Genomic DNA, 19,459 nt, shown 5'->3' on the forward strand with positions numbered 1-19,459 from the left:
ATCTTTTTTCTTAAAACAGGAAGTTGCATTTTGCCAAGTACAAATAAACTGAAACATTTAAAAGATTCAAGTTCAGTTTCCAACTCTGAATTCCAGGTTTTAAGTGCATTCTCAACTTAGCAAAATATTATTTTCACAACCCACACAAAGGTATGAGCAGAAGGAAAGACAATATTAATGGAAGCGAGGAAAGGTATTCATGAGCATTATTGTTCTCAATGATCTTTTTCTCATTGTGAAAGTTCATAAGACCTATCACAAGTGTTCTTGAAACTATTTGGTACAATTCTACTTACATACAAGAACATCTCTCTGTGTATTGACTCTTTGATGCTTCAAAATTTGTTTGGTTTTTGTTCATCAAAACAGATTTTGATGAACAGAAGGGCCTTATGAAAGGCTAAGAATTTAACATTAGTTTTATAATTCAAAAATGTAATTAACACTTGGAATTGGAAAATGCAGCAAATAAGTTCAGAGTTAGAAGTCTCACTTTAAAATTGTCCTTATTTTTGGAATGCAGAGGTGATTCAGCTTGACCTTAGAATTACCTTGTGTCAGATTCATTTTTATTTTTAGTCAAAGAAGGTACTGATTATGAGATGTATTTGGGACCATTCTAAGAAATTTCTTCAAATGATTTCACTTCGAAATAGATCTCTTCAGCATTTCAAATGAGGAAATTTGGGGAGGAATATTGTAAAGTTTAGGACTGTGTTTAGTCATGGGTTATTTTAAAATAGAAATTAGTGAAGTATAGGGAGGGACTGGCAGGATTTTTTTCGCTATGCAAGTTGTGGTCTTGCCTTTGAAACATGAATTTGTGAAAAATTAATGCATCAGAATCAGTATGTGTGTTTTCTTAACTCGAACACATGATTTGAAAGGAGCCACAGTTAAAACATTTCAGTTCAGATAGATTGCCATCAAGCAATTTGCCTGTTTTGTCCATTTTGCCTACTGAGAATGGAGGTTGAGGTTTTATATTTTCACAACAAATATCACAACAAAATATAATACACACTCACAGTGTTTTATACTTAAATTTTAACAATAGCTTATTATTTTAAAATTGACCAAGAAAATAATTTTATTATACTTTTTCCAGACAATATTTAAAATCATTGAAGCTCTGCGAGGTGACTGTGAATTTATAAATTATTCTTTTCATTTAATACTATGTTTTATTAACTCAGAACACATATATTATTACTAATAAAATTAATGAGAATTTATATTGTATTTAAGCTATTTTAAGTATCTTGCCTAGAAAAAAGTTGTTATTCCACATGCTTGAGTTTATACGTTAGCTAATAATATAACTAAAATTTGAGAAATGATTCAGGGATTTACTGAATAAAATAGCTATTCTATTCTCATGATTCTTATTTACATGTAAATGTATTTTTAGAGAAAGCAGCCTTGTGTAATAGGACTAACCGAAATGATAATGTAGTAACCATGAATTGCTAAAGGCAACTTGTAAATCCATTATTTCAGCTAAAAAGTAGCATTATAAAGCCTTTCCACAGATGGATATTCTATATTCTTCAATAGTAAATTCTAGTGTTACTGCATGTACAATAAAATTGACCCATCAAAACTCCCTTACAAGGAATAGGTGATACTATTTGCTCTTTTAAAGTTAAGTCTTATTTATTTTTAAAATTTATTATTTGTCAGATTATGACCAGTGCTCTAGTTTTACATTAAAAGGGCTCTTACTTAAAGTATACCTTAAAAATGATGTTATTTTATGTTGTCTCTGCCAATAGAATTTAATTTTCAGATCCAGAGAATGTCCAGTTTTTCAGCTCCCTCCCTCCCTCCCTCCCTCCCTCCCTCCCTCCCTCCCTCCCTCCCTCCCTCCCTCCCTTCCTTCCTTCCTTCCTTCCTTCCTTCCTTCCTTCCTTCCTTCCTTCCTTCCTTCCTTTCCCAAGCTATCCTTAGGTCTCACTCCTGGATTTGTGCTCAGGAATCACTCCTGGTTGGGTTCAGAGGACCATATATGCCCAGGAACCAAACTTAGGTTGGCTGTATGCCAGGCAATTGTACTGACAACTCTATATCTCTCCACTCTCCACTCTCTGTCTTGTGCCAGTGTTAGGCTGACATAACCTCATGAAAGTCTGAAAGTAACTTTGAAAGAAAGACTCTGGATCTTAGCTACACTTCCACAGAGGAGGAAGTCCATATCTTTCTGCTTGACCATTGCTGCCTTGGTTATAGTTATTCATCTACATATGCTGTTCTTTTTTTTCCCCCATGTTTAATTGTGGATATTGCACTTTCTTAATTCTAGAAAAACACTCAACAAAAACTTAAAAAAATGTTTTGAATGTAATGATTATAACTTTTATTGGTAGTTGCTAAATAAAACATTGTCATTGTGCTATCAATATCTGATATAAAAAATGAAAAAGTTAACTAATTCATTGATTTTTCTAAGTTTTATATAATATATAAGGAAACTGAAAATGGCATTATAACATGGAAAAAGTCAGAAGCCAATTGACATCATTGAGAAAATGTATATTAAGGTGATACCTTTTCCAACTATTGTCAGTTCAATCTATTTTGATTTTATTACTTCCCATTCAACTCCAATCATAAAACAAAACTCAAAGTTATTACTTTTCCAAAGGTGCATTTTGATTTAGGGATATAATCATGTGATTTCTTATGTGATATGGAAGAGTTCATCTTTAATTACCAAAACATTTGCCTTGTTCTCTAATACTTTAGCACACAAGTTGTTCCAGTTTTCTGTTTGGGCTACTCTCTTAATCTGTGCATGCCACCCCCTTTTTCCTTCAGGACTGTCCACCAGAAGCAGGTGATTTCCGAGCCCAGCAATGCTCAGCTCATAATGATGTTAAGCATCATGGCCAGTTTTATGAGTGGCTTCCTGTCTCAAACGATCCTGACAACCCATGTTCTCTCAAGTGCCAGGCCAAAGGAACTGCCCTGGTTGTTGAATTAGCACCGAAAGTCCTAGATGGCACACGATGCTACACAGAATCATTGGACATGTGCATCAGTGGTTTATGCCAAGTAAGTATTTACCTCATTTAATTCTGTTTTTCCAGAGATTTTTAGTACCACCCTATAGAAAATTGTATGTAGCTTTGCTATCTGAATCACTCAATGCTACTTTCTCCTTGAGCTTTATGCCAATTTTAAAGTTTAATTTTAGTCAAAATTACAAGTGCTGTATTTTCTGTTAAAAAAAAGGTAAGCAAGAATTTTTTCTTTCAAATCTCACTTGAATATAGAAAAAGAATAAAATTTCTTGAATAAGGTGTGCTGTTTTTGTGCTAGACTGTGGTATTATCTATACCTTGAAACATTAAGTGTTAGTATGTGTGTATCTGGATTGATCCAAAGGCTTTGGCTTTTGTTTACTTGAAGTTTTAAAATCAATAAAGAAAGATTAATTAGAAAATCTCTGGGTAAACTATAGAGCTTATTGCCTTTTAATCATAATTACAAAAATTGTTTAAAGTTCAGACTATAGAAAAGGCAATACAATGTCAGCCAAATCACAGGGGTGTATCTATAGTACAGTGGGCAGGGCATTTGCCTTGCACATGACCAACCTGGGTTCAATCATTGGCATCCTATATTGTCCCCTGAGCACCCCCAGCAATAATTCCCAGTGTAGAGGCAGGAGTAAACCCTGAGCATCGCTTGATGTGGCCCCCAAACAAACAGACAAACAAAAAGCACGAAGGTTTTATTTATCATTTTACCATTATTTGTTTTGCTTGGGTAGTTAGTAAAGTTGAAAGAGTTCATGTTTGCCATATATTTCCCATTTTGAATTTAAAGTGTTTTTTTATATTAGGATGACCAGCCCAGTTTTATCTTTCTCTATTAGAATTATTTTGCAAAGAATTAACCATTCAGAATAATCTGTTTTGCTACAATGGCAAGATTCTGTCTTTTATTTATTTATATAACTGAAACATATACTACATATTCTTTAGGCATTCATCAGGCACTTTGTTTCCAACTCTTAACTATTCTATATGATTCAGCAATGAACATGGAGCTTATATATTTATTTGAATTCGTATGTTTGTATTTTTCAGGTAAATACTAAAAGTGAAATAACTATATTTAATTTTTTAAGGAACCCCATTATGCTTTTCAGGAATGACTATCAATTTACATCGCCACAAATAGTCAATGAGGGTTCTCTTCTCTTTATATCTACTCCAATATTAAATTTTATGACTTGGAATAATAGATATTTTTATTTATTTATTTTTAAGTTTATTGGATCACAGTGAGATAGTTACAAACTTGCATGATTACATTTCAGTCATATAATGCTTGAGCACCCATTCCTCCACCAGTGCACATTTTCCACCACCATTGTTCCCAGTGTCCTTCCCTCCACTCCTACCCCATCCCTCTCCCTGCCTCTGTGGCAAACACAATCCTTCTTACTCTTTCTCTAATTTTGGGAATTATGATTTGCAATACAGATACTAAGAGGCCATCATGTTTGGTCCTTGGTCTACTTCTAGCACATGTCTCCCAACCCAGGTGATACCTCCAATTATCATTTATTTAGTCGTTCCTTCTCCATCCCAATTTCCTTTTCCCCCAGCTTGTGGGACCAACTTCCAATTCATGGAGTGATCCTCCTGGCCCTTATCCCTCTGTCCTTAGGTGCTATTCTCAAATTATGCTACTTTATATTCCACAAATGAGTGCAGTCATTCTTTGTCTGTTCCTCTCTTTCACTTAGGATGATACTCTCCATGTCCATCCACTTATATGCAAATTTCATGATTTTATCTCTTTTAATAGTTGCATAGTATTCCATTGTGGAGATGTTTTCTTTTACCAGTCATCTGTTCTCGGGTATTCGGGTTTTTTTCCAGATTCTGGCTTTAGTGAACAGTGCTACAATAAACATACAAGTGCAGATGTCATTTCTACTGTGTTTTTCATTTTGCATCTCCGGGATATATACCATTTGACCATCCCATATGACCCATCAATACCAGAAGTGTTATTGTTGGGTCATATGGAAGCTCAATTTCTAGTTTTTGGAGGAATGTCCATATTGTTTTCCAAAAAAGGCTGTACCAGTTGGCATTCCCACCAACAGTGAATATTGTCCCTTTCTCCCCACATTGGTGCCAGCACTGGTTGTTCTTGTTCTTATTCATGTGTGCCAGTTTCTGTGGTGTAGGATGATACCTCATTTTGTGTTGGTTTGCATATCCCTGATGATTAGTGATGTAGTGCATTTTTTCGTGTGCCTTTTGGCCATTTGAATTTCCTTTTGGGGGACGTTTCTGTTCATTTCTTCTCCCCATTTTTTGATAGGGTTAGAGGTTTTTTTCTTGTAAAGTTCTAACAGTGTCTTGTATATCCTGGATATTAAGCCACTATCTGATGGTTATTGGGTAAATATTTTTTTCCCATTCCATGGGCTCTTTCTGTATTTTAGTCACTGTTTCTTTTGAGGTGCAGAAGCTTCTTAGTTTGTTGCAGTCCCATATGTTTATACTTGCGTCCACTTGCTTGGTCAGTGGTATTTCATTCTTGAAGATGACTTTAGCTTCAATATCATGGAGGGCTCTGCCTACATTTTCCTCCATGTGCCTTATGAATTCAGGTCTGATATTGATGTCTTTAACCCATTTTGATCTCTTTGCATTTGATAAAGGTCTGAGTTCATTCTTTTACATGTAGCTGTCCAGTTTTCCCAGCATCACTTGTTGAAGAGAATTTCCTTGCTCCACTTAACGTTTCTTGTTCCTTTATCAAAGGTTAAGTGATCGTATACTTGAGAGGCTGTGTCAGAATATTCAACTCTGTTGTTCTATTGGTCTGTGGGTCTCTTTCTAATAGTAGACATTTTTAAAGCTTTGAAGTAGTATGTCATTATTCTTTTTATTTTTTGTTTCCCTGATAATACGAGATAAACCTGTTTTTATATGTCTTCTGACTATATATGTCTTATATTTTTCCCATTTATAAATTAATCTGACTTTTTTGTTTTTAAGTTTTCTACATTTTTGATATATTTGGATTATTAGTCACCATTGTTGGACATACGATATGCAGTATCTTACACTCTGTAGGAAATCCATTCATTTTGATGCCATTTCTTTTGCTGTATAAAATTTGATATAGTTCCCCTTTTGTTTTTGCTTTCATTTTCCTTGACATTCGAGTCCTCAAACATATATTTAACACTGATTTGAAGGATAGTAATGCCTATGATTCTGTTTTATGTATTTTAAAGTATATCTTTTATCCACATGTCTTATTTGTTTCATTAAATTTTACTGTCTATTTTTCTCAACACCATTAATTGAAGATATTTTTTCTTCATTTTCTCCGTTCCTTCATGAATATTCTTACCATATGCCATAAATTAATTGTCAATATTTATGATTTTATTTTTGGTCTCCAATGATGTCCCACTAACCTAAGAGCCTAGTAATATTCTAATATTATGCTGTTTTGATTATAATTATTGTATAATGTAGCTTGAACTTTAGCAGTTGAATACTTAATTCATGTTCTTTTTAATTTTTGTTCTTAATATTTGTTCTTTGTTCCTCTCTAGTGTTTTTGCTATTCAGACTCTTTTACAGTTATACATAAATTTTATCATTTTTCTCTTTTTTTCTCCATGAAGAACATTTGACTTTGAAAAGAGTACATCAAAGTGGATCTATTACTGAGATGTAATTTGAATGATATTAGTTATTGCAATATATGATCATTAATCTTTTAAAAAATATTATCGTGACCATATCTGGTGGTGATTCAGGGTAGAGAGGGTCAGTTCTAGTGCTCAGTCCTCAGGAATCTTAGGCTCAACAAATACAGAGTATTTTTAATCTCTTTGTGTCTTTCATTTGTGTTAACTTTATCTTAGAGTTTTCAGTGTGTTAACTAATCAGTTGAATGATGAATTTAATATATAATCAATAGGAAATAATATTGCTGGGCTTTTGGCAAACATAAGCATGTCTCTTTAATTTTGATTCCTATTCTTGTGACTTATTAGATGGGGATAAAAGTAAATTATGGAATATCTGAAAATAATTCTGATTTCTTCTTATAAATTATGGTAGGTTGTTACTATGCTCATTCATTCATCTTGCTAGAGGCAACAATATAATACAAATATAATATGATAATTCTATCCCTGGCACTGCATAGTCTCTATATGTAGTCTTGGAGGACTCTGATTACTGCTGTGGTGCCCCTCATGTTCTTTGGTACCACAGGGACTGAGTGGCACCACATACTTGGGCCCAAACATTGAGTAGTCTGGTCCAGTTGACCAAGAATCACTGGGAGTAGTTGCTGAGCCTTCCTCCCCCCTTAAACACTGACTGATCTCCTCTACCACAAAAACTAAAGTAAAAAAAATGTTAGAAATAGAGGTTTATTTCAGCTGGGGAGCAGGCATTCCCCTCACAGAGATCCAGTAAAAAGGACAAGATAGGTTAAGAGAAAATCATGGTGGTTTGAATGATAAACAGGACTATGGTTAGTAGTGTGAGGGCAATGGAGATTTAGTCAACACCATCAATACCAGATGATCTTGGTGTTTTCTGAGAAAGATCAGTATAGCTGCAGTAATCTGACACTTGAAGTAGAAAGAAGGCCTTGGAGATAAGTCAACTAAAGAGGCTCAGACTGTGGCCATGGTGAGTCAAAGTATGGATCTTGTCCAGGGAATGACAGCAGGAACATAAAGAATACAAAGTTTGAAACCAACAAGGAGTGTAAACTTTGGTTAGAGCTATAGCAGAGGGCAGAAAGCAATTAATCAAATTAATTGTGGTCAGGGGATCAAATACTGCAACTTAATGTGAATTTTTTAAGAAATGTAATTTTGAATCCTTGCTACCATTACAATAGCCTATGCTTTCATATTTATACAGGAAGTTCAAGAACAGAAAATAGCATGAAAACAGTGGAATACTTAAATACAGTATGCAGGGTTTACAGAAAATTAGAAGTGAAATTATTCACTGAAAGTAAAGTTGGAGCAATTGCTAAAGTATCAAAAGAGTTTAAATCTTATAAATTGATTTCTGCTTAGAAGTAATAATTTAATTATCCTTTATTCAGTTTGTACCTATATAATTTGTATTTGTATAGTTTATATTTGTGTTGGTATTTAGGGTATTTTGGTTTTGGTAAGGAAAATCCTTTTTTCACAACTTTTAGAGAACAAAGAAAGTCTTAATGCTAACTTAAATGCGCACTTTTCATAAACAGAATCACCTAGTTACCTAAAATTAATCATCTTCTTCTCTCACCTTTCTTTTTCTTTCTTTTTCTATGTAATTTACACATTTGGTTTGTTCCAGCTATGTAAGATTTATTTATCTTTATTTTTCTATGCATTTTTATTGATGTAACATTGGTTTACAAGCAAGTAAATATGTTTTAGGATTACCATACCATCCTCATCATCAAGGTGCCTTATCCTTCCACCGCAAATAACTAAAACTCTTTGACCTCTTTCCCACCTTTATAACTCAGATGTGTTTTAAGAGTCTAAAGATGTTGTTTTGTTGTGGCTACATGTCTGGTTGGTGGTGTTCAGGGGCCATGAGAAATATTTAAGACAGTATTTAAGGAAGTTCAAGGGTGCTGTGTATGGTGTTGGGGTTGGGGCTATGTATGGGGCATGAAGCATGTTTCCGCAGAGGGTTTGTTTTTATTGGACATTGTTTATTCTCTTTCCGTTCTCTTCTATAGTTCCCCATTTAGGATGTAGTTTTAGCTCTGGCTTTATTTTTTTTTCTTCAAATGTCTCACCTCCCCAAAGAGACTTCAAATAGTTTTGAAGGCAGTCAGACATAAATTATAGAATATATATTCAAGGAATACATATTAAACTTTGAACATAGGTCTACCTGGAAAGAAAATAACTGATAGGGTCAGAGAGATAATATGGGAAGAATAAGCCACTTGCTTTTTATATGACCTTACCTGGTTTGATTTCTGGCACCACATATGATCCCTTAAGCACTGTCAGGAGTAATCCCTACGCAGAGCCAGAAATAAGCCCTGAGCACTGCTGGGTTTGACCTAGTGCCTTGCATACCCAAGTTCTCAAAGAAAAGTTAAAAGAAATTACAGCAGAAATATAAAGAATTGTCATTTGTAAGCACATATTATTTCAGTTATGACTGATTAATATCCAACTAAGAATTGCTTACTCAAAACTAGTCATTCCTTTAACTCTTAGATAACTCTATGATGTTCTAGGCTTTCAGAACTAATAGATACCTTGATAGTTCATAGATTCTATTACTTCTCAAATGACAAAGCTGATAATTTGAGATTGCTCACATTCATGAATGAATGGCTTATCTACATTCTTTTTGCTGCATAAAAATTTTAGAATCATTGCATTTACATAGATACCTTATACTTAACATTTAGTAATGAAGCTTTTCACTACACTGTAGACTAATTCTACTAATAGGGGTGATGGAGGAACTAATTGAAGCATATTAACAGTAATTATTCTCCATTTTGCATGACTACCATATTTAGGCATAGGTATTTTACATATACATTTATATATCTCTCTGTAGATAGGTTTTTGAATGTTTACAAGTTTGTTAAGTAATTTTAACCCCTTTTCACGAGTAAAGAACTGAATCTCTAGTAGATTCTGAGGCTTGTGCAGGGACACCCAATCCTGACTTTAAAGCTCCTATTTTTTTTTAAACTTTTTATTTTATAAGTTATTTCACAATATTTGATTACATTTAATATTCAAACACCAATCCCACCACCATTGCACCTTCTCACCATCAAATTTGGAATGTTTTCATCCCAAGTCCTAATCCCTGTCCCAAAACACAAAGGAAAGAATATTTTTTGTATTGTCTGTTATGAAGAACTGCTGAACATGCTTACAGAAGAGTGTTCATATAGAAAGCAGTGTGAAAATTGTTCTTTTTTTGCAGGAGCCATTAAGACATTCTATAGGATATTACTAACATATTGTTAAAGTTTGGGTAATGTGAGCTTTGGTATATATGTCTGACTATATGTTTATAGGCATGTATATACATATATGTATATATTTCCCTCTATGATTTGTTGCCTGCTGTCTGAACTCCATCAAATATGGTGTAGTAATTATGGAAAATGAGTAGGGAGTGTCTTATGATGTGTCCAGAAATATGTTCACTCATCTATGAGGCTTGGTCAGAGTGTGTGGAAAGCGGCCTAGAGCATGGTGGCAGTTGGGTAGTAGAGGTCAGCTGCCGGGGCTGGGTCCCTTGGAGTGCGGGGAGGGCTCTCACCCACCCCCCTCCAGTGGCATGGCTATGGGACCCTCATTTTATGCTCCCTTCTGGGAGGGTGGTCGATGAGGACATTATCTGGTGCCGGTAGGAGGTGGCTTGTGGCCGTGACCCCTGGGTCACCAGAGACTGGGGGAAGCAGGCAGAGGATCTCTGCTCCCGGGTCCCATTGAGCCCAGAGTCCAAGGTCACAAAGTTCCGCATTACCTGGTTTCCGTGGGACTTCACTGATATGTGAGGCTCAGCCCGAGCATGTGTAAAGTAGCCTGGAGCATGGTGGTGTTTGGGTTGTGGAGGTAGGCTAAAGCTCCTATTTCTTCTGATAAAATTGGGTGAATGAGTACAAGTGTCACTTTATATTGAGTAGTGGTCTTCAAACTTAATCCATGCCCAAATCACTTACAGACTTCCTAAATTCCACACTCTTTGGTCTCATCCTTCACAAATTGTGTTTATTAGTTTTTATGTTTGGAATACTCTTGGACTTGGAATACTATGGTTTGATCAGATTTATCACCCATTTGTAGACTGAAAGCAAACTATTTAAAGTCATAAAAATGGATTAGAATCTGGAACCTTTTTAGTGATTTTTTATAATCTTGATCAATTTACTTAACTTTCCTAAATTCTACTTTTTAATCTGTGGAAAATAAGATTATTTCACAGATAACAGAGCACCAAAGGAGATAATTCATGTGAAACTCCTTAATGATAAAATGCTGTGAAAATGTGGAGGAACTTGAACATTTTGAGTTCCAAAACATAGATCTCTACTGTCATCATTTCATAACTGAAATGCTAACAACAAGAAAAGTAAAGAAATCGGACTTCATAACGGGTTGGAGTGATAGCACAGCAGGTAGGGCATTTGCCTTGCATGCAGCCAACCAAGCCGACCCAGGTTCGATTCCTCCACCCTTCTCGGAGAGCCCGGCAAACTATCAAGAGTATCTTGCCTGCACGGCAAAGCCTGGCAAACTACCTGTGACATATTCGATATGCCAAACATGGTAACAAGTGTCACAATGGAGACGTTACTGGGCCCGCATGAGTAAATTGATGAACAATGGGAGGACAGTGACAGGGAAAGTAACAGTGACTTCATAATTGAAGACAGTCCTTTTATTTTCTTGTGTAACAAATTATTTATTTTTTACAAAACTGTTCATGATTGGGTTTCAGTCATACAATATTACGACACCCAACCTTCCACCAGTGTAATTTCCCAGCACCAGTTCCCCTAGTTTCACTCCCACCCCTCTAGGCCCCGCTGCCCTGCCTGCCTGTATGGTAGGCACCTCTCTTCTCTCTTTCTCTCTCATTTTAGGCATTATGGTTAACACTCAGTTCTTGTCCAGGGTGATAATTTCCAACTCATGTTGTCGTACTGGACACTCCTCTATCTTAACTATCATCACCCCCCACATCCTTGTAGTGCTTTCAAGCTATTGACCAGTCCTTCTGATCCATTTTCTCTGGTCTTGGGTATTAGTTTCATAATTTTTTTTTATATCCCACAATAAATGCAGTCATTCTACATCTGACCCACTCCTTCTGACTCATTTCCCTCAACATGATATTCTCCAGATTTATAAGTAAATTTCATGACCTCATTTTTCCTAGCAGCTGTGTAGTATTCCATTGGGTCGATGTACCACAACTTCTTTATTCATCCATGGAAGACAATCCTTTAAGTTGAATAAAATCTAACTTAGGATAAAGATGCTATTCTGTGTTTATTTTCTTATTAGTCCAGAACATACACATATTTGGAGATCATCAAGTTTCACCCCAAGAAATATTGTTACTCTGAATTGTATAATTTTTCCAGGATCTAACAGCTAGTTAATCACAGAATAAAGGTCAGAAAGTATCAGTGTCTATCAACATTGTTTAATTATATCTTCTGTGTTATTTCTATAGCCTCTGATACAAGCAAAATTTTTATACCACTCTAGTACTGTCATTTATATATGAAAACACTAGGTTTAGTAAATTTATCTTCTCAAATCACATTCTTCCTTTTCCCTCCATCCTAGAACTTGATAATTTCCCAGAGGATCATTGTGTTGGTCTTTACCACCATGCTTTTCAGACTGAGAAACACTGGAATATATATATATATGTTCTTTATCACTCTAAACTGGTTGAAGCTAGAGATAATTTTAAGTTATGGATTAATTTGTCATAGTAGAAATAGATAAGAGCAAAACATGAACTATGTAGGTATGTAGGTTTGATTCTAAGTTCCATGACCCACTTGTGTGTGATTTGATCAAGTTCCTAAGTCTGAGTTTCCTCATCTACAAAGTGAGAATAATATCTGTAAGTGTCTGATGGGATTACTTTGACATTAAGGTTATCAAGTGCAAGTAAAATGCTTATTATAAAACTGATAAATACTAGCTGGTAGTAGTAGTACCCAGATTGCTTCTTTACTTCTTTCCTTTTTAATGTGGTTATTCATACAGAAGCGGATATAAACTCCCCAGTGAATGAACAGAACTTCTGATAATTTCCTATTGCACCTTTCTTTTGCTAATAACTCCATGTTGTACCATTATTAACTCCCAATCTAGAGCAGTGAATTGCATCCTGTCCAGAGTTAATGAACCATCACAAATAGGATCAGCTCTATTAGTTCTGCTGTTGTTCATTTATTTTCATTATCCAAATTACTTCATTTATGTTTGTTATAAAGCACAAATCTGGTTCCTCATTTTAACCTTTTTAAAAGTAGCATATGTTTACAGATAGAAAAAAGTACTGTGCTGCTGTTGAAAATAATCATGAGATTATATTTATGTCAAATATAGAAAAGTCTGTTCACTTTTATAATTAAGGAAATTCATAAGTTAGTATATCACATATATACATCAAAAACAATACATTTTATAAACCGACTCCATGAAAATATTCCTTTTTGTAATTTTATTATTGCTATTTCAGCATATAAGACAGTTTTTTTAAAAAAAGAAAAAATTATTTTAACTAAATATTTTTAAATGAATAATATAACAAAATGTGATGTCTATACAGTGTCTGTGTTAAAATATTAACAAAGAAGCTCTTTCCATTTTCAATAATTCTTGTGGTGAGTACTTCGAAATGAATTGAATGGAATGATTATTTCTCCATCTCTGTCTGTGACCTAAGTCACTAGTATCAAATGTCTACCAGTTATTCTAAAAGTGGTGATGTCAGAAGTAAAGAGTTGGCCATTTTTCCTTCTGTGTTTTGTAATGTAATTCTACATGGAAGCTTAGTGTTGCTTGAAAGATTTAATGCATAACCTTTTACTCCTCTCTGCATGATAGAGTGAAAATGAAATGAACTGTTTTACTGCTTGCTGTGTAAATATTGGCCAGTCACTTAGTTTCTTAATATTGTTTATACATTCTCACAACAATCTGTTTATATTGGGTATGAAGGATATAAAGTTGAGTAAGATCTCTTGCCTCAGGTGTATTTTTGTAGGATCATTGTAAGACAGTTTGTCATTTAAAAATGTATTTGATAAACCCATAAGTAATTAAGAATATGCTAGATATAGAAGTGCATAAAGGAATAATAAAAAGTCACATTCCTTAACACTCCAGAATTTATACTCCAGAGAAAGAGATAACAAGTAATCAGAAATGTATGCTTCTTAACTCACTGCATTCTCTTGGCCATATGCAGGAAAATATCCTCCTATCTCTTTCTTCTCCTAAGGGAAAACAGGTACTCTTTCTAAAAATTTGGTTCTTGGTACCAAGTATGGTCCACTGAGCACTGCCAGGAATAACCCCTGAGCACAGTCAGTTGTGACCCCAGAAGAAAACAAAACAAAAAATTAAAATTATAAAATTGCCTTTATTTCTTATATGCTTTACTTGGGGTTAAGAAAGACCAAAATACTTAGTTTGCTTTACTGAGCAGCTGAAAACAACAAATTTTTTTCTTTCATTGTTCTGAAGCTGGAAGCCTAAAAGCAGTGTATCATCAGACATGTTTACTCAAAAGATTTGGCAAAATTTTCTTTTGCTCATTCCTAGCTTCCAGTGGCAGATATTACTCTCTAATTCTATCTTTAAATTGCCACCTTTCCTTAATAGCTGCATATCTTTTTGTCATCTCTTTGTCTTTTACATGGCATTTTCCTACCAATATATGTTTTCTCATGTTATGTAGATACTAATTACACAGATTTAGGAACAATTTAAAGTTAATGTGACTTAATCTCAATTATAAGGTAAAGGTAAAGGTAAAGGCCCCCCCGTTGATCATCGATTTGCTCGAGCGGGCCCAGTAACGTCTCCATTGGAGACTTTGTTGATATTGCATACTTAAGGACCATATTTCCAAATAAGTTTACATTTTATGAATCAGGATTTGAGGGTCTTTGAATTAGGATTTGGGGGTCATATTTAGTGGTGCCACTGTACTATTTCTCTGTCACTTAAAGAAATGTTTCTTGTTTCTTTTCACAATATTTGTTTCTTTGTTGTGGATCACTTTTTGCATGCACTTATGGTTCTATTTATGGTCTCCAGTTCTGTTCCATTAATCGGTTTTTACCCCAAAATAATGCTGTTTTTATTCTCATACTTTGTAGTATAGTTTCGAGTTAGTGAGCATGACGCCTCTATTTTTTAATAGGTGTACCATGATTTGCTCTACTAGTAATTTAATGTTTTAGATATGCAATGTTACTACTCATTACCTATCACCATGATGCCAGTACCCCTCCATCACTGTCCCTAGGTTTTTCTCATCAATTCAGTGTATTTGATATTCAGGGTCTTTCAGTCTCAAATAATTTTAATTTAATTTAATTTTCTCCAAATAATCCCATTGGAATTTTAATAGGGGTTGTATTGAAATTTAAAATATTTCTTTAAGAATTTTAATTCCTCCAACCCATGAGCACAGGATAAATATACAGTCATCTCTGTATATTCAACTCTTTTCCACAACATATTCCATGTGCATGATATTTTATTTCTTTGTTCAAACTAGATTTAGTTCTTTTGGGTGAATTTTAAATAAAATGTTTTCCTAATTTCTTGAATACGCCACAGGGAGCTTGCCAGTTTTTGCCGTGTGGGTGTGATACTCTCAGTAGCTTGCTGGGCTCTCCAAGAGGGGTGGAAAAATCGAACCCAGCTTGGCCTGGCTGGCCTTGCACAAGGGCGCTATCTCTTCAGCCCGTGCTATCACTCCAGCCCTGTTTTACTGTATTCATTTATTATTTCTAGAGTTATTTGACTGAAACCATTGGAATCATGTCATCTGAAGATAGTAATAGTTTACCCCCTTTTTTATACTCTGGATACCTTTAATTTTCTTTTCTTGATAAATTTTCTTACTATGACTTCAGTGGGCCAAAGCAATAGTGCAGTGGGTAGTGCACTTGCCTTGTACACAGCTGTCCTGGGCTTGATCCCTGGCACCCCATAATGTCCCGGAAGAGTCGTTCTTGAGTGCAGAGCTAGAAGTCACCCCTAGGGCCCTCTGAATGTGACCCCAAAACCAAAAAAGTAAATACAAAACTGCAAACACTATATTGATTAGTGAAGTAGGCTACCTAATAACTTTAGTATCTATGCTCCCTCTAGGCAGTGTCAAAATATAAAATAACAAATATTAATATAACTAAAAGGGAAACATTGATAACACAATAATAATATAGAATTTTAACATCCCACTTCAAACAGTGAATGTACAGGCATATGTTCAACATGAAAAAGTGGTTTTGTTGATCATGGTGTGATTGTAACTCAAACATGAAAGCTTGTAACTATCTCATGGTGATTCAATAAAATTTTTAAAAAAAAGGAAAAGAAAAAGAAAAAGTGGTTTTAAGAGACAAAATTGATAATTTAGTTGATATTTACAGACCATTTCATTCCAAAGCAACATAATATGCTTTCTTTTTGTAGAACTAACATAACATTGTCAAGGAACAGCTATGTTTCTACACTGCATATCTTTTGAGAGTTTGTTCATTTCTTATAGATTATCTAATTTATCTATATGTAATTGTTTTTAAAACCACTCTTACCAACCTTTGTATTTTTGTAATATTTATTATACCTTCTCTTTTGGTTCAGACTGTGGGAATTAAACTTTCTTGTTTGTTAGTCTGACTAGTTTTGTATATTTTGTTATAATTTTATGAAATTTTATATATAATATATTATATTATATACACAATATATACTATATAATTTTTATTATTTCCATTATCTTCCTCATCTCTATTTTGTTCATTTTTGCTCTAATTTTTATTATTTTTTTCCTTTAACTGACTTATGGTTTTGCCTTTTTTTTTTTTTAGTTTCTTTACACAAGTATAATCTTGTATATTTCTTAATTTGTGGTTCATATTTCCTAGATTACGTCTTTTTTGCTGTAAATCTCTATTTTTTATACTGCTTTTGCCTTATTACCCTCTGACTCGCTTTTCTTCCTTTCCTCTCTCTCTCTCTCTCTCTCTCTCTCTCTCTCTCTCTCTCTCATATGTTGGTGATGGAAACCAGGGACTTATAAATAAAAGACATGTACTCTACCAGTACATGCCCAACTCCTCTATCAAACTTTCAAAGAATGAATACCTATCCTTCTAAAATTCTTCTTGAAATTGAAAAAGAGGCAAACATACTCTATAAAACCACCTTACTTGATTATTATTAATTTTTTTTAATGTAGGAGTACTGCTATTTATTCAGCCACTGATTAGGCTGATTGAATTTTGCATGAACTCCACCTTACTTTTTTTCCCCATTTTTTATAGTTTTATTTATTGAGTCACTGTGAGAGCAGTTACAAAGCTTTTGGGTTTAAGTCTCGGTCATACAATGAAACACCCGTACCTTCACCAGTGTCCATTCTCCACCACCAAAAACCGCAGTATACCCCCATCCCACACCCTTCCCCTACCTGTGGGGCAGATGATTTCCACATTACTCTCTCTATACTTTGATCACATTCAACATTTTGACACCAAGCCCACCATTATTATTTGGGATTTTATGTCAACACTCAGATCTGCCAAAAAGGAAACAGTAGACAATTTGTTTTCTATTGCTGGTCATGAATAATATATGATGTCATGTGGTTGCAGTAGTGGCTGCTCAATTTTGAAATTCCGAAATTTTAACAATGAAATCTGGAGAGATTTCCTGCCCAAACCTGCTAGGTTCCGAGATCTGTTCCTGAGTCTCTGGGATCATGGCCATTAAGCAGCTTGATCAGAAGCCAGAGAGGCCGTTCATGGGCGGGGACTCGGGGTCTCGTTGGAACAGGGAGTAAAGGGCGGGCTTCACACCCATCCCATGAGGCCCCATGTGTCGTGTCACTGTGGGCCCCAAACTCACTGTCCAATGGCCTCTGGAAGATGGCAGCCACCAGGCCGCCAAGGGGGAGCAGGCGGAGGGACAGCACCCTTTCCTCCCTGGGGTGGCCCCATGACAATAACCTACTGTGCGGTCCAGATGCACTTCTGCCAAAAGCCGTTGGGTTTCAAGATTTGTTTCTGAGACTCTGGGATCATGGCCGTTAAGCAGTTCAATCAGGAACCAGAGAGGCCATGCCTCCAATTATATAGGTGGTTTGTAGGCGTGTCTCCCACATATCTAACTTTTGGCCTTTTACTTTCTTGGTAAACTTTGCCCCAAGGTTTTGGGGTCTGGCCAAAGGCATGGCAGCAATTTTGGGGTATCTAGAAGTCTGAAGGTGCCATGAGGCTGCTGATGTACTTGCCTCACAGGTACAGATTGACCTGCTGGCGGCACTATACCCCCGCTTACCTGATTTTTAAATAGTCCAAGGACACTACAAAAAATTATATGTATATACCAATATCTTGATGAACAAAACATGTGAAGACCCTCAACAAAATATTGGCAAAATTAATTTAACAATTCATTAGTGTCTGGAAAGATAGTACAGAAAAGCTGGCTTTTGCCTGCATGCAATCGACTCAGTTTAGTTTCTGGCCCCACATATAATTCTCTGAGCACCCCCCTGAGCATAGAGCCAGGGCATAGATCTGAATGTGGTCCAAACTTCCCTTAAAAAATAAATAAAATTTAAAAAATACTAAATAAATAATGATCAAGCAGGATTTATCCTAGGGATACAAGAAATTTTGCCATATGAAAATTAATAATATGATGCACAGCAATTAAAAGAATGACTGATATGTCAGAAATATAAGAACAAGCATTTGAAAAATGTGATGTCTTGGGCTGGAGCGATAGTACAGTGGGTAGGGCGTTTGCCTTGCATGCAGCCGTCTTGAGTTCTATCCCCAGCATTTCATATGGTCCCTCAAGCAATGCCAGGAGGAGTAATTCCTGAGTGCCAAGCCAGGAGTAACCACTGAGCATCGCTGGGTGTGACCCAAAAATAAAAAAAAAAGAAGAAAAAAAAGTGATGTCTTTTTATTACAAAAATGCTTAGCAAAAACAGCAATTAGGAATAGCATACCTCAAAAGAGAGGTGATATGTAACAAACCTACAACCAAACTCATACTCAGTGGTAGAAAACTTAGCATTTCCTGTGAGATTATGTTCAGAGTTTTAATTGAGATTCAATCACATAGATTGACCACCTGTATGGCTGACCTTAGTCTGTAGCCCTCCAGAAATTGAGTTGATACCATGTGTCTCAAAGCCTTCACCATAAATCACATTTTAAGCACAGACTGTCTGGCATGGCTCAGGCTCCCAGTGGAACAAAGTCACTCTTACCAGTCAGAATTTGATAATGCCAGGAGCCAGGAGCAAAGGCATGTGCTCTCTTAGGGCAAAATTACCCTTTACTTACTATTTGGAGCTGTTCATTCATTCAACAAATACCTAGCTTTTGTTATTTGTCTGATATTTTTGATATTTTAGTCATGAGGCTGTCTACTGACACATGTGAAATTGAGTAAGATGTGCACTTTCCCCTCAAGGAGCACATAGCTTCAGATTTCTGCAGCAATCATAACTAAAGAAGGAAAATGCTCTTTTTCCTTCAAGTTTCTTATTTCTCTCCTTAGAGAATTATTTATTACTTATAAGAGGATTTTATGGAAATTCCTATAGTATTAACCCCAAATAGTCATTTTTCTAATACAAAATAGGGTAGTTGATTTGGAAAACTC

At 35.2% G+C, this 19,459-nt stretch overlaps 1 protein-coding gene across 2 annotated transcripts in view; it reads left to right on the forward strand.

Moving 5' to 3' along the window:
• The window catches only part of ADAMTSL1 (ADAMTS like 1), a 454,178-nt gene that overhangs the window by 115,983 nt on the left and 318,736 nt on the right, over positions 1–19,459 (forward strand). For both annotated transcript variants that reach the window (XM_056117099.1, XM_056117100.1), the window contains exon 4: positions 2,818–3,054. In XM_056117099.1, the coding sequence (XP_055973074.1) occupies positions 2,818–3,054 (237 nt within the window). The remainder of the gene's footprint in view (positions 1–2,817; positions 3,055–19,459) is intronic.

Source organism: Sorex fumeus, unplaced genomic scaffold (assembly GCF_029834395.1).
Source record: "Sorex fumeus unplaced genomic scaffold, SorFum_2.1 ptg000034l, whole genome shotgun sequence".
Lineage (NCBI taxonomy): Eukaryota > Metazoa > Chordata > Mammalia > Eulipotyphla > Soricidae > Sorex > Sorex fumeus.